The sequence below is a fragment of the Nematolebias whitei genome, chromosome 15 (assembly GCF_014905685.2).
Source record: "Nematolebias whitei isolate Nwh7 chromosome 15, NemWhi1, whole genome shotgun sequence".
NCBI lineage: Eukaryota > Metazoa > Chordata > Actinopteri > Cyprinodontiformes > Rivulidae > Nematolebias > Nematolebias whitei.
Window position 1 is genome coordinate 14,811,322 of NC_056512.1, and position 15,075 is coordinate 14,826,396.

General features: G+C 45.2%; 2 protein-coding genes across 2 annotated transcripts in view; both read left to right on the forward strand.

Moving 5' to 3' along the window:
- The window catches only part of LOC119421970 (NACHT, LRR and PYD domains-containing protein 12-like), a 79,335-nt gene that overhangs the window by 8,720 nt on the left and 55,540 nt on the right, over positions 1-15,075 (forward strand). The window lies entirely within an intron of this gene.
- Positions 12,956-15,075, forward strand: part of LOC119421419 (protein NLRC3-like) — a 10,772-nt gene continuing 8,652 nt past the window's right edge. Inside the window, exons 1-2 of the mRNA XM_037688781.1 lie at positions 12,956-12,980; positions 13,331-15,068. Coding sequence (XP_037544709.1) covers positions 12,956-12,980; positions 13,331-15,068 — 1,763 coding nt within the window. The remainder of the gene's footprint in view (positions 12,981-13,330; positions 15,069-15,075) is intronic.

Consider the following 15,075-nt stretch of genomic DNA (forward strand, 5'->3'; position numbering starts at 1 on the left):
CCTCAGACTGAGGAAGTCTCTCGGATGAGAGACGAAACGTTTCTACATTTTTTTGTTGATTTGCTTTGTTTTGTTTTTTTGAATGTCCAGAGGACCAGATTTAACTTTTTTAGAATTTAGTTTTTTTTTTTTTTTTTTTTTTACAATTTTTTCCCTCTTCCCTTCCCATGGCTGTAGAACAATCCATACAGAGTCTACAAAGTGTGCACGTCTATCAGGAATAGCATGATATGATTTTTAGCAGCAAAACATAATTTGTCAAGTATTAGCTTTAGGAAAAAAGTAAGGATTCAGACTGAACTCAGGAATTTGATGCAATAAATGGAATTTAACAACAAAAACAAAAGCTGGTTGAGCAGCAAATAAGTACACAAAACAAAAAACTACAAATTGCAAGAAACAAACAGGTAGGCAAACTGGATAACAAGATGGTGCACAGATTAATGAATGACAAACAAGAGTATATGTAGGCTGGGAGGTCAAAACTGCCTCTAATGAATATGAGGAGCAGGTTTAAATGGTTACCTGAGGGCAAGAATGACTGAGGAAAAATAGCTGATGACACAAGGAGACAAAAATTTAAAGAATTAGATTAAATATAAGGAATCTCAAAAATAAAAGACAGAAAACTTTGGTTACGTACTGTAACCCCAGATTCTATGAGTATAGGCGCAGCCCTTTAAGACTGTCGCTAGTGGGTTTATCCCTAGGCGCGCAGCACAGCACTGAAAACTTTAGTTCACACCCACCTGCTGTGGGGGCCTTACCCCCGGTCCATATAAATTACGGTGAGACCGGGTAATCGGCTCCCAAATAGCTTTTTCTTCAGCCATTAGGAACCAGTGAGGCCCAGATGTTAAAGGGCTATGCCTATACTCATAGAATCTGGGGTTACAGTACGTAACCAACGTTCTATTTCTTATAGGCTTCACCCTTCAAGACTGTCGCTAGTGGGTTAAAGGCGAAGCAGGATGTAGTCTATGCCTCACTGGGTCCATTCAGACACAACATGAAGCACCTGCTTGCACAAAAAAATATTTCATCACTCAGCCTTCTGTGTGCATAATTACGTGCTGCGTAACTGCGTGCTCCATGCATAGGAGCGCACTGCAGAAGATCTCTGGTGAGGAAAAAAAGGCTGAGATATCAGACCTGCAGCTGTGAATAGGAACAACGGAGGATACGAATTTTAACAGTGTAACGATAAACAGAGCAGACCAACAGCTCCTCTGGACGAACCGGTTAATAACAATAAAATCAGCAGTCATGAACTTGTGACTGATAATAAATATCTCACACTGCGACTGCATGCAGGCAGGTGTGAGCTCAAAAGTGACGCTCCATGAAACAAATAATCATTCTGTCAGAACCCTGAGAACAGTATGGTTCATGGAGAAAGTAGAAACATCACATAGATAAAAACGAATAATTGAACATGGTGATGATCAGGCAGCCACCATACAAATATCCTCCACTGTCATCCCTCCATGCAGAGCCATGGAGGATGAAAACCCTCTGGTGGAATGTGCTGAGATTCTCTGGAGGATCCAGTCCAGATGAACTGTAAGCTTCAGAAATAGCCCCACACAACCAGTGTGAGAGGTGCTGGGTGGATAGAGGACATCATCACGAGCTGTCCCAGTAATGCACGAACATACGCTAAAAACGGCGCAGTGCGGCCATGTGTGCCACGTAACACAAAAAATGTGCGCATGTAACAGAAGGAGGTGAGATGTTGCTTCCTCCTCAGAATTATGAGGAAGAGGATAAAACCCATCCAAGGTTATCACTCTCAATCTGAATGAGCTTGTGATGTTTTTCAGAGCAGGATTAAAACGCAGTACAGCTGAACTGCCATCAGCTTGAATTCTGAGACATGAGGGAGTAACAGAGAGAGCAACCAAACACTCTCTTCGCCGATGTCAGAACTAACAGCAGGGCTGTTTTAATGACAGAATTTAAATGAAACCTGATCTAAAAGCTCAGAATGAGCTTTGATCAGAGCGTGCAGGACCATCATTAGGTCTCACTGTGAAGCTAGTGGGCGTGACACCGATCTGTGTCTCCGTACACCTTTCAGGAAACGCTTCAACAATGGGTGATTAAAAACTGTTCTGTCACCGAAGCCCTCGTGACAGGAAGAAATAGCTGCATCATAAGTTTTAATTGTGTTAAATGCTAGATCTCTGTCCATCAGCTGCTACAGAAAGGACAGCATGCCACCTAGTGGACATGAGATGGCCTCCACGCCTTTCTCTGCACACCAGCGCTGAAAAACTGTCCACTTGATGTGTACAGTGTTGTGGTGGAAGCAACTCTTGCGCCCTGAACGTACGCACCACATTCTGTGGGAGGCCCATCTTTTCTAAACGGATCTGTTCAGCAGACAGACCCAAAGATGTTGACCTATTCCTGGGTAACTCCTGATCACTCTTCCTGCCTGGAGGAGAGCTCCCCCCCACAGCAGTTCCCACGGCCGACCCGATATCAGTCGCTGCAGATTCGGGTATGAGGATGACTGACGGTTCTTCCTCCCAGACCCGGTCCAGGGTCCGTGATATCGGCAGGACTGGAGGGAACGCATAAAGGAGCATTTTTGGCCACGGGCTGTGAGCGAAGGCATCCACTCCTAATGGTGGGTCGTCTCGTGGGCTCATAATTGACACTGGGCGTTCTCCCGTGTGGCGGACAGATCCACTGCTGCTCGACCAAACCTGCTCCAAAATCTGGTAAATCAGCTCGGGATGGAGGCTCCAATCTCTGTGGCGGGGATTGCCCCTCGACATGATATCTGCTCGCCTGTTCAGGACGCTGGGAATGTACACTGCTCTGATGGAGAGCAGGTTTGTGTGTACCCAACACAACAGCTGTTTCGCGATGCATAACAGTTGGGCTGAGCACCTGTCTCCCTGACGGTTTATGTAAACTGTCGTCACTTGTTGTCTGTATGGATCAGAACATGCTGATCCCGCAGCAGGGGACAAATGTTGTCACGTTTCAGACCGTGAAACATTCTAGCATATTATGTAAATTGACATGTGGTCCAGCCACTGTGCTCCCACTGCTTGGGACAGACACATTCCTCCCAGCTTGACAGGAACACATCTGTGAAAACTGAGGCGTGTGATGTAGGCCTGCTGATGGGAACTCCCTCTGACAGAATGAGATGGTTTCCCCAGTGATTCAGATCGGTTCTCACGGAGGGGGGCACAAATATAATCCACCTCTTCTGGTGCACAGGATCTATGCGCAGGCGGGCGAACCATCTCTGAAGGCGTCTCATGAAGTAGGCCCAGCGGAACCACATGTGGACCGCTGACATCGTCCTAGGAGTCGCATGACAGGCAGAACAGTCACTTTGCTGCAGGGTTTGACACGGCGGAGCTGAGCTGATAGAGCTTTGGCTGTCAGCTGTGATAAACGGGCTCTCATTGTAGTTGAGTTAGCTCCACTTCCAGATAAACAATCATCTGGGACAGACAAATGGAAGCTTTTCCCAGTTTATAGAAACCCCAGAATTAGCAGGTGGAACACTAGCGTTTTGTTCTGTGCGACAGCTTTCTAACTGGACCGAGTTAATGAGAGCAGATCGTCCAGATAAAAATAATTCTCATTCCTGCCATGTGTAACGACTGCAGAGCCATCTCCACGCATTTTGAGAACGTGCGTGGGGTGTTTCAGAATGATGGAAATATGAAATATGCACTCTTCAGATCTATGGAGGCAAAAACCAGTCGTTCTGGTGAAGATCTCCAGCAGCTGTTTGTCAGCATGTGGAATTGTCTCCCCATGATCGAATTGCTGAACATGAACAGTTCGAGAATGGTTCTCATCCCTCCGTTTTTTTTCTCAGAACCAGGAAGTAGTGGGAGGAAAAAAAAAACTTATTTTCCTCTCCGTTGGGATCTCTGGAAATCACTTTTTTTCGTCAGAAATTCCTGAACTTCTGACTGGAGAGACGAGCTTTGTTCTGGAGAAGACAGATCCATCTCTATAATCCCTCTGAACGGTGGGAGTTGAGCTGCGAACTGCAGCGTGTAACCCCTTCTGATCAGACGGTCTGTCCATCTGTCCAGGGAAAACACTCGCTGCCACTCTAAGTAACGCTCGGAGAGCGGGCATGCATTTGTGTTGTGTCATGTTTCTCATGAACGTCAACCAGACTAAAAATCCTTACTGCCATCACTCGCTCCGGAGATTCTCCGGGGGGAACCCGAGAAGGTGCTCAGACAGAAAAAAGGGCTGTATGTGTGCCTCTGTGCTGAGTCCAGGCTGCGGTCTCACATAGAGCTGAGGTGAGCCGGCGCGCACTGAGACGAAGCGTGAGCACTTTCTGAGTGAGACTTCGCTTCGGTGGAGACTGCAGCTGTCATGGAGAAAACACGTTTACTCCCGCTGCGCTGTGAGTGGGCAGAAAACAGCAGAAATTAAAAACAGGCTCTGGCTGAAAACGAGGGATTTTACCAGACTCGGTCTGCTGAAAAAACATCATTTTAGCTGACGTGGCAGACGAGTGTTTTGTGATATTTACTGAACTGCGGTGCCATTTAAAACGCTGTTTAGAGGTTACTGGTTCATTCTGTGTGGGGAATGTGTGAAGAGAGGTAGCTGTGAGCTCAGCTGATCTGACAGTCTCAGATGAAAAAACTTTACTTCCAGAGAACAACAAAGTCCATGCTCAATAATCCAGGTATACAATCCAACATTTTTCAGTCAGGTCATCTGGACAGTTTCTTTTTTTTTGTGCTGAAACGTTTTGCTTTCGGTCCGGATGTCTTCATCAGTCAAGGAAACACACAACAAAATTGATTCTTCCCCCAACAGCTTACTCCAAAGTGGAACAAACCAGTTCTGCTTGTGATAAGATGGTCTCTTTGGTATGCCCCCTCCTCCAATGCTGGCCCTCTTCCTTATTGACAGTCTTGTCAAACTGGTTGAAAACAAAAACAACAACAACAACAAAAACTGTCCAGATGACCTGACTGAAAAAGGTTGGGTTTACTTCCAGAGGTGTTTCTGTTTCATATAAAAAAACATAGATCATCAAAAGAAACACACACCTTTCCCTCAAGGATCTGTTACCTGGTGGAGGGGGCCGGCAGAGGAGTGGGGCGTGAAGTCACTGCCACAGCTGTGGAGCGCCTCTGCTGCTGTTGCTGGCCAAGGCGGTCCCTCCAGCGACCGGAGGGGTCGAGAGGAGGACTGTGACGTCACCAAATGGTGTACAGTCTCTGAGACCTCCTCGAACCTCTGCAATTTCTCAGGGATGGTCCTGAAGTTGGCCCCGAACAGCACCTCTGGGGTGATGGGGCCCTCCAGCAGGTCTTTCTGCAGCCTCTCGGACAAGGATGGCGAGAGACGGAGCCAAGTGGTCCTCTGGATCATGGTCATCTGGGCGGCGATGCGGGACAGGCAGACCGCAGAGGTGGCACATGGTTAAGATGACATCAGCAGCTTTACAGAGAGAGAGAGAGCTCTTTGCCTCCTCCAGCAAGTCTGCTTCCTCCAGCCTCTTAGACATGCTGTAGGCCAGCAGGGCGACGTTGTTGTTCGCTGCAGCTGTCTGGAATGTGCACTGGTGAGCTCTGTTGGAGACCTTATCACCATCTGGTCATGCTTCCCTGGAGGGACAGGTTGCTTGTCCATCCTGGAAGCTTTTGCCCCATGGGGAATCGTCAGGCTTGGCTCCGGGGGGGGGGGGGGGGGGGGGGGGGGGGGGGGGGGGGGGGGGGGGGGGGGGGGGGGGGGGGGGGACCAAGGGTAAAACCACCGATCGGTAAAACCCCTCACTCTGGAGATAGAGGCAAAGGTGGAGACTGCTGTCTTCAGCTTGCCAGGCCCAGCTGCAGCCTCGTTCCAGTGTGACATCACAGCTGGACAGCGAGGCCAGATGGGGTCAGGGCGATGAGCCAGGGCGCAGCCAACCTTGCCTCCAGATCATCCGATCAGGGCGGAGGGAGGCGAGGGACAGAAAGTCCCTTGTGTTAACATCCTCCTAGATTATGCCGGGCATCTCCGAGAGGAGGGCGCCGATGGCAGGGAGCGGTGTGGTCGCCGACGTGGGAAGATCCGAGGTGGCTGAGCATCCGCTCATCCACTCGTCTTCCATCACTATGCTCTCCAGGAGGGAAGGGGCAGCTCCGCATCACCTTTCTCAGAGGAATCATTCGATTCACTGCATGACTCTGCGTCAAATAATGCGTTGGCGTCGTCCCGCGCATAGCGTTCCGTCACAAAAAAAAAAAAACACTCAGCTGAGCTGCTGCCAACATCGCCTTTTTCGAGGGAATCATCCGATTCACCTCGAGAAAAAAACACGTTAGAAAAGGTGGTGGCATCATCCAGCGAGTAGCGGCCCTCCACGGAAAAACATTTAGCGGGGCTGCTGCTAACATTGCCTTTTTGAGGAAATCATTCGATTACCGCGATGAAAAAAACCCGTTAGAAAAGGTGGTGGCGTCGTCCTGTGGGTAGCGGCCCTCCACGGAAAAACATTCAGCGGGGCTGCTACTAACATCGCCTTATTCAAGGAAATCATTCGATTACCCCGGGGGGAAAAAACAAAAAAACCCAAAAAACGTTAGAAACGGCGATGGCGTCATCCAGCGGGTAGCGGCCCATCACAGAAAAGCACTCCTCGGCGCTTACCTTGAACAAGGCTGCTCGTCTACTTCTCCTTGGGGAGGAAGAGCTCACCGGGATGGCAGGAGGTTGGCGTGGCGGAGACCCAGGCATCCTTAGCAAAGGTTGTGCCGGTCAAAGCTGGACAACTTTTCCTTCTTTGTTCTTCTGACAGTGCTAGCTAGCTGGCTGAAGAAAAAATGGGAGCAGATTACCCGGTCTCACCGTAATTTATATGGACCGGGGTTAAGGCCAACACAGCTGGTGGGCGTGGACTAAAGTTTTCAGTGCTGCGCTGCGTGCCTAGGGATAAACTCACTAGCGACAGTCTTAAAGGGCGAAGCCTATATGAAATAGAACAATGGTAAAACATAAACACAATTCAAAAGGAAGAACCAGCACAGCAACGACATGTCATATTCTGTAGTGTGGTTGAACCCAGGTTGCAGTCAAGACTCGGGAACTCGAGACTAAAATAAAGAATTTTTATTAATATCAGCAAAAAGGGCTAGCGTGGCAGCAAAACTTACATAAATGATGAAAAGGCACAGAGGGAGACAGGAGCATGCCGCCGTACAGGATAATCCACGGACAGTGGAACAACAAGGAAATGCAGAATATATAGAGACAGTAATGAGGGGATAAACACAAACACCTGGGGAAGGACAACAGGTGGCAGAGGCAGGAGCTGATTACATCAAAATCAACTTTATTGTCATTGCACAGTTAAGCGCAGTGAAAATACATTTCAGTGCAGCCGTCCGACAAGGGTAGACGGAAGTGCACGGAGGTTGTAGCTTCATTGTGAAGCGCTGCCCTTACCGCTTAGATAAGAAAGGGAAGAAAAACATGAAGAAAACAGAAGGTATTAAAAAATATCTCTCCCACTGGGTATGTTTACATGGACATAAGTAACCGGATCAAATGGCCGGTCGGAATAAAAGTGTGTCATGTAAACACTCCGTTCGGGTTATTTTTTGTGTATTCGGCGCGATCCGATATAATTTGTGATCAGAACGAAACGGGTGGTTTACGCCGATCCGTAACCCAATCGGTGCGCACGTAAACGCTTGATCTGTTTGTTTTTATCTGATCGTGAAAAACTGACCTGACTGCGCATGTGCGACGCGTACCTCTACTATGTTAACATGGCGGGGAAGCAAAACTGGTCAGTGAGTGATACAACATTTCTAATCTAAACGTTACAAGAACTCAAAATTATCGAACGCCTTGACGGTCGAAAGTGTAGGAACATGGAGTTATTTAAACAAGTACATGAAAAACTGGAAGAAGCCGGAATCCATCGAACAATTGAGCAAATAAAAAATCGCTGGAAGAGCTTGAAAGCTAAGTACTACCAAGCTAAGAACAAAAACGGGAGAAGTGGCTCCGACCCCACCAGTTTTTCATTTTACGTGTTGATGGACGAACTGATGAGAGATCGGCCACTGGCCAACACGACAGGCAGCGGTGTGGATCAAGGTTATGAGGAGGAATCTGAGGACTACAGCCCCGATGCAAATCAGGAACAAAGCATCCTTTCCGGTAAGATACTCTTCAAGCCACATTAACCCTCCGTACTGTATTACTTGGTGTAATTGGGATACAACAAATATGTTAAAATGTAATTATAATAAGAAATAAGAGTAACTTTAGGGCTAGCATAATTATACCTCCAAGGATTGTGTACAATAGAGAACATGAGACCTATATTGTGGATTATAACACCACCCCAACTAACCAGATAATTAACCCAACAAATTTCAATATACCAGGGGCCCAGTTAGACTTTATTTTTTTCTTTTTCAGATGATGAGTCCAGCTTTGAAGAGGCAGCTGGCAGCAGCACACACCAAGTAACAGAAGACAGTGGTCCTAGAAACTTTCAACAGACGAGGACATCAAGGAAGAGTAAGTTGTGTGTTCCAGATGACAAAAACAGTAACAAATGTTTATACAGTGTTTAGGGAGATTATGTTAGTACTGCATCCAAGCAAGTAATAGTGTTTTACATCATTGCAGGACCACGAGGGAACTCTGGTTATGCAAGGGCCATGCAGACTTGGGCCACCGAACAGCAATCCTTCTACCAGAAGATGCAAGAGTCCCAGAACAAATGGATGGAAGAACAACAGGAACGATGGCAGCAAAGAGAAGAAAGGTTGTTTGTAAGGTTCTTAGAAGAAAACACACTCTCAACTGAGCGTGTAGTGAGGCAATGTTTTGATGGATTAAAGTCCATCATGACTCAAATGACCTCACCTCCACAGGGAAGATCTCCAGTTCCTCCCTACCCTCAGCATCAATACACAGGTCAAAGCCGGTCTGCTCAATTTCCTCAGAACCCAAGCTACAACTCTGATTACCACCTCCATGACCTAAGCTAAAATTAAAAAAAAGTTTATTTGTGCAGCAGCTAAGTTTTCATATTATATATATATATATATATATTTATATATATATATTTTGATATTGTAATTCTGAAAGTACAGGATGAGTTGATAAAGAAGTTACTGTTGAATTACACGTTACTGTAGTTTTAAATGACCAAAGAATGTTTTTTTTCTGTTTTCATTACAAGATGTGATGATCTGTGCACATTGTCTGTTTTGCACAAACTTTTTGAATGTATAATTTTTATGTTTTTGTGATGTAGGCTACCTCAAATTGCACTGAGAATGAAACACATTTCACACAGTGCCAACAAGCAATATAAATTGTTTACAAGGATTTATTAAAATGTTTGGTCCATTAAAGAGCTCCGATGTACACTAGTATTACTTGCCGTTTTGTTATAATATCTTTATACAAATGTTAGCTGCATCTGAACACATACAAAGTACATGACAAGTATATATTGTATACTTTAAAAGCCCCTTTAATGCAGATGGCCTGTACGGAGTGGAAACTTGGACATATATGCAGTCAGTGCCTCTCTTGCACCGTTTCCACCAACACTGCACTGAAGATTCACAGGCTGGTTAGGCTGAGGGTAGTTGTTTGCACGGTCACGTGCCTCTTCCAACCAGTTGCTGTTGCCATAATCCCTCTCCCTCTGGCAGAAGTTGTGGAGTGCACAACAGGTGGCAATCATTGTTGGAGCAAAGGTAAAATGAAAGTCACTTCTTTTTAGAAGAACTCTCCACCGTGACTTCAGCAACCCGAAGGTCATCTCTACGCCCACCCTGACTGAGCTAAGGTAAACATTAAATGACGCTTGTTGAGGAGTCAGACGAGGAGAGTTTGGGTATCCTTTGATGAGCCAGTCCAACAGCGGGTATGCAGGGTCACCAACAATGAGAAGACTGACATCCTTTCCTTCAATGTTCCTCACAGACTGCAAAAAAAAAACATACCAATATTTAGTATTTTACTTAGACATTGTTTAAAGGCATGGTTCAAATAAACTTTTTTTTTAAATAAAACTTTACAGCTATGTATCTATACTTTGAGAACCTTAGCTGTAATAGTTGTAGTAATACTAAATACAGTATAGTAAATATTAGCCTTACTTTTGGCATTAGATGAGCCTTTTGATAGAGGTCAGAGTGGCGCAGGACATTGGCATCATGGGCACTGCCTGGCATCTTGCAACTGATGCTCCAGAAACTGAGAAAAACAGAGGAAGAACAGTAATTAATAATAAATACAGACAGTATCAAGCATAGACTGGTAGAAAAAGAAAGAAAAACAAGTTTATTTAAACATACAGTGTTTATTTGTCTTACCAGCTGTTGTTGTCCACAACAGCTTGGAGGACATAGGATGGCCAGCCTTTACGGTTAACAAAGTCTTTATATCCATCAAAAGGGGGGAAGAACCGGAATGTGTGATCCATTGATGAGACCCATAATATGAGTGATGTGATGGGAAGCCTCAAAAGCTCTGGCGATCTCCAGTGCCTCCGTGTCAGTTGGTGCTCGGATCAGCTGTTTAATTGGTCCTCTCACCATGCTTTTACAAAACATGTACACACAATTTTTAACGCTGCTCTTACTTATTCCAAATTGATTTGCAATGACTCGATATTCGGCACAGCTGCCCAGTTTATACAGAACAACTGCAAATCGCATCATGAGCGGAATTGGAGTTCTAACAGTCACCTCCTCTGGGGCTAAATGACTCTCCATCAAAGTGCACAACTTCGTGAAAGACAGACGTGTCATGCGAAAATTCTGCTTCCACTCCTGGTCGGTGAACTGCGTGAGGACCACACGCTCCCACCAGTCTTTACTTCGAACTTTCATCCACTGGTTTCTGGTCGTTTGTGGAGGTAGTGGCAGCAGCATTAAACTTGCCGGCAGCAAAGAACTTTCTCAGATGTATTTTTCCTTCCGCGCTCTCATCCTCCGAAGAAAAAAGACTAAAAGCATGCGTTGCTTCGCCTGTAGCTCAAGCAGGGAGTGCAGTAACAACTCCATCACCGTCATTAAAATCTGTCGCGGGTCCATTTTTGACGCTCAAGTGTGTTTACGTTCGTCCCGGAAAGAGAACTTCTTCTTTGGTTTACACGGAAGTAACTTCTTCTTCTGTGTTTTTTTAAAAAGAGTTTACCACTCTGCGCATGTCAGTACTTCTGTTCAGAATCAAAGCCCGTTGCATGTAAATGCACATCGTGAACGGATTGTGCCCATGTAAACGATACATTCGAATTATTCAAACAGAACACATTTCAATCTGGTCAAAGAATTCTGTGCATGTAAACATAGCTAATGTGTCCTTGACACACACAGCACAGTGTAAGGTAGCAAAAAAAACTATCTCAACACAAAAATAAAGCAACTGAGATAGACGTAAGACATTTTGCAGTGGGGGAGGCCAACAAAGGCAGTGAGACTGTCCGTGAAAGCTACCAGAAAGTTCCATAGTCCTGATAAAGATGGCACAGTGTCTATCAGCCGGTTCAGGATGTTCGGGGGGGGGTGGGGGGGGGCAGAGCTTCATGTTTACATATGATTTACATAGTTGGCTTATCCAAGGCCAGTGGGGGAGCAAGTTTCAGATAAACAACAATTGTTTTGGGATAGGCCGACTACTGATTTCACGTCTTCCTTCATAGTTCTCCTGGTATACTCAATGGTGAATAAAAAACAGACAGATTTTGTAATCATTCCGCTGGTCCATGCTTGTAGCCTTCTCCAAGGTCGATTCCTTCATGCCAGCGAGTTCTAGGAGCCACAAGTGGCCTGCGATTCTCAGAAATCACATCCAGTTTACAGTTTAGCTCGCAAAGCATCTGAGTTTGAGTGCTCAAAGCACGGTGTAATCCTTCATATAAGGCAGGCAACCTCAACATTGCCAAAACTGCTGCCGACGTCTTCCTAATTTGTCGATATCCCAGGTACCCGCCAATTCCAAAAAGCAGAAACACTGTTATCATAAATACAATTATGTACACGTATTCAACGCCTCAACAGACAGGCACATCATCTTCCATTCTCCCCAGGAATCCATGGTACAGTATATCCAGCTGAATGTGTCCCTTTAGGGCAAGAGGGTTCTCCTGCACCCACTCATCTTATATGTGGGAGAAACACTGCGGAGGGCAGAACAGATGGCACAAGGATCACAAAACACACACAGATTATCTCACAACTGACACAACACCTCTAAAACCATGATACAACTTAGTCACATTTTGCATTCCTTGTAGATGACAACCTGCATAACAACTTCACCAAAAAAAGACTGGTGATATGAGTATAATTGTTTGCAGGAAAAAACAAGAATAACACTACAAGCAATGAACACCAACCATTTCACTGCAAAGTCATCCTTTACAATAATAATAATAATAATAATAAATATAATGGAAATAGACGATGGCCGGCAATGGAGGAGGGGGCGTTTCAAAGAGACCATCTTATCACAAACAAAACTGGTTTGTTCCACTTTAGAGTACGCTGTTGGGGGAAAAATCAGTTTTGTGTTGTGTGTTTCCTTGACTGATGAAGCCTTCCGGATCGAAGGTGAAACGTTTCAGCACAAAAAAAAAAAAAGAAACTGTCCAGATGACCTGACTGAAAAATGTTGGAATAAATATAATGGAAGATAAATTTCTCAGTAATTGACAAGATAAATTAACTTTATTGTCTACCACAATTGTGACAGAAATTATCCTTTGACACACTCTACATTCATCATACATACAAAAGAACCAATAATAGAACATAAGGAAAAAACACATTATTATTGATTATTATTATAATTGCTATAATTGATGTGATCTGAATATCAACCTGATTGTGTCTCAGAGGTCAGATCCACAGTCAGAGACCAGTGTTCAGATGTCTGTCGGTGAACATGAACAAAGCATTACCTCCAGACATCAGTAATGAACTTGAATCCTCAGGCAAAAGGTAAGAAAATGCCTTCCAACTAATTTATATGACTCATCGGAGAGCTTTGATATTTAGTTGCGAGCTGGTGAATTTACAGTCTGGACATCTTATCAAACTGGGACCAGTCTGCTGCTTCAGGATGTTCCTCCAGTCCCCAGTGCACTGAAAGATCCAGAACCAGATCTGGACTGCCAACAGACAATCAGAGCTGCTCCATACAAGGTAGAGTATAGCTGTTTACCTGTTGCTTTAATACTGAAGCAAAAAGCCATGGAATTCACCAAGCAGGATATATGGTGATGAACTGACTATGTTTGATGTTTCTTCAATTAGAATGATCATTTATTTTTAATCATGTTGTTTTTCAGTAGATGTTGGTCTGCAGGAGGTTTTAGATGAACATAAGATCAGCCTGAGAAAGAGATGTGAATATGTGGCTGAAGGAAGTGGTGAAACAGGAAGTAGAACCCTCCTCAACAGGATCTACACTGAGCTCTACATCACAGAGGGACAGAGTGAAGAGGTTAATACCCAACATGAGGTGAGGCAGCTGGAGGCAGCCTCCAAGATCAAGAGCCTTCATGACACTCCAATCAGGTGCCACGACATCTTTAAACCTGACCAACATGGAGCCATCAGAGTAGTTCTGACAAAAGGTGTTGCTGGTGTTGGAAAAACCTTCTCAGTGCAGAAGTTCACACTGGACTGGGCCGAGGGCTTGGAGAACCAAGATGTCAGTGTGGTGATTCTGCTTTCATTCAGGGAGCTGAACTTGATCAGAGATGAGCAGTACAGTCTTCTCACACTGATCCATGATTTCCATCCAACATTAAAGAAGCTCCCAGCAGAGAAGTTGTCTGTCTGTAAACTTCTCTTCATCTTTGATGGTCTGGATGAAAACAGACTTTACCTGGATTTCACCAACAGAAAGTTTGTATCTGACGTCACACAGAAGTCATCAGTCAATGTGCTGCTGACAAACCTCATCAAGGGGAGTCTGCTTCCCTCGGCTCTGGTCTGGATATTATCTAAACCTGAAGCAGCCAAACAGATCCCTCCTTCATGTGTTGACAGGGTGACAGAAGTACGAGGGTTCACTGATACCCAGAAGGAGGAGTACTTCAGGAAGAGGTTCATTGATGGAGATTTGTCAAGCAGAATAATCTCCCACATCAAGACCTCCCGCAGCCTCCACATCATGTGTGGAATCCCAGTCTTCTGCTGGATCACTGCTACAGTTCTGGAGCACATGTTGACCACAGAGCAGAAGGAACTGCCCAAGACCATGACTGACATTTACTCACATTTCCTGCTGGTTCAGACAAAGAGAAACAAGAACAAGTACCATGAAGGACATGATAGGAAGACCAGAAAAAGAATTAAGAGGAAGAAAAACAAGAACCATGAAGAGCAAGAGACAAGTCCCCATGAGCTGACAGAAGCTGACAGAGAAGTCCTCCTGAAGTTGGGGAGGTTGGCATTTAAGCATCTGGAGGAGGGAAACATCTTGTTTTCCCAAGAAGACCTGGAGAAATGTGAACTTGATGTCACAGAGGCTTCAATGTACTCAGGAATTTGTTCAGAGTTCTCTAAAGGAGATTCATTGATTTTTAAGAAACCAGTTTACTGCTTTTTTCATTTGAACATTCAGGAGTTTCTGGCTGCAGTCTACATGTTCCACTGTTTGCGCAATTGGAACGTAACTGTAATGAAGAAGTTTTTGGGAAAGGACTACAGTTACCCATCAATGGATGACTTCCTTCACAGTGTCCTGGTGAAGTCCCTCAGAAGTGAAAATGGCCACCTGGACTTGTTTGTTCGCTTCCTTCATGGCTTCTGTGTGGAGTCCAACCAGAGACTCTTAGGAGGCCTCCTGGGTCAGACAGGTTACAGTCCAGAAATCATCCAGAGAGTCATCAACAACTTGAAGAAGATAAACTCTGGTGGTGTTTCTCCTGACAGACACATCAACATCTTTCACTGCCAGATGGAGATAAATGACCTCTCAGTTCATCAGGGCATCCAAGAGTTCCTGAAGTCAGAGGACAGATCAAAGATAACCCTCCCAGAGAACCAGTGCTTAGCTCTGGCTGACAAGCTGCAGATGTCAGAG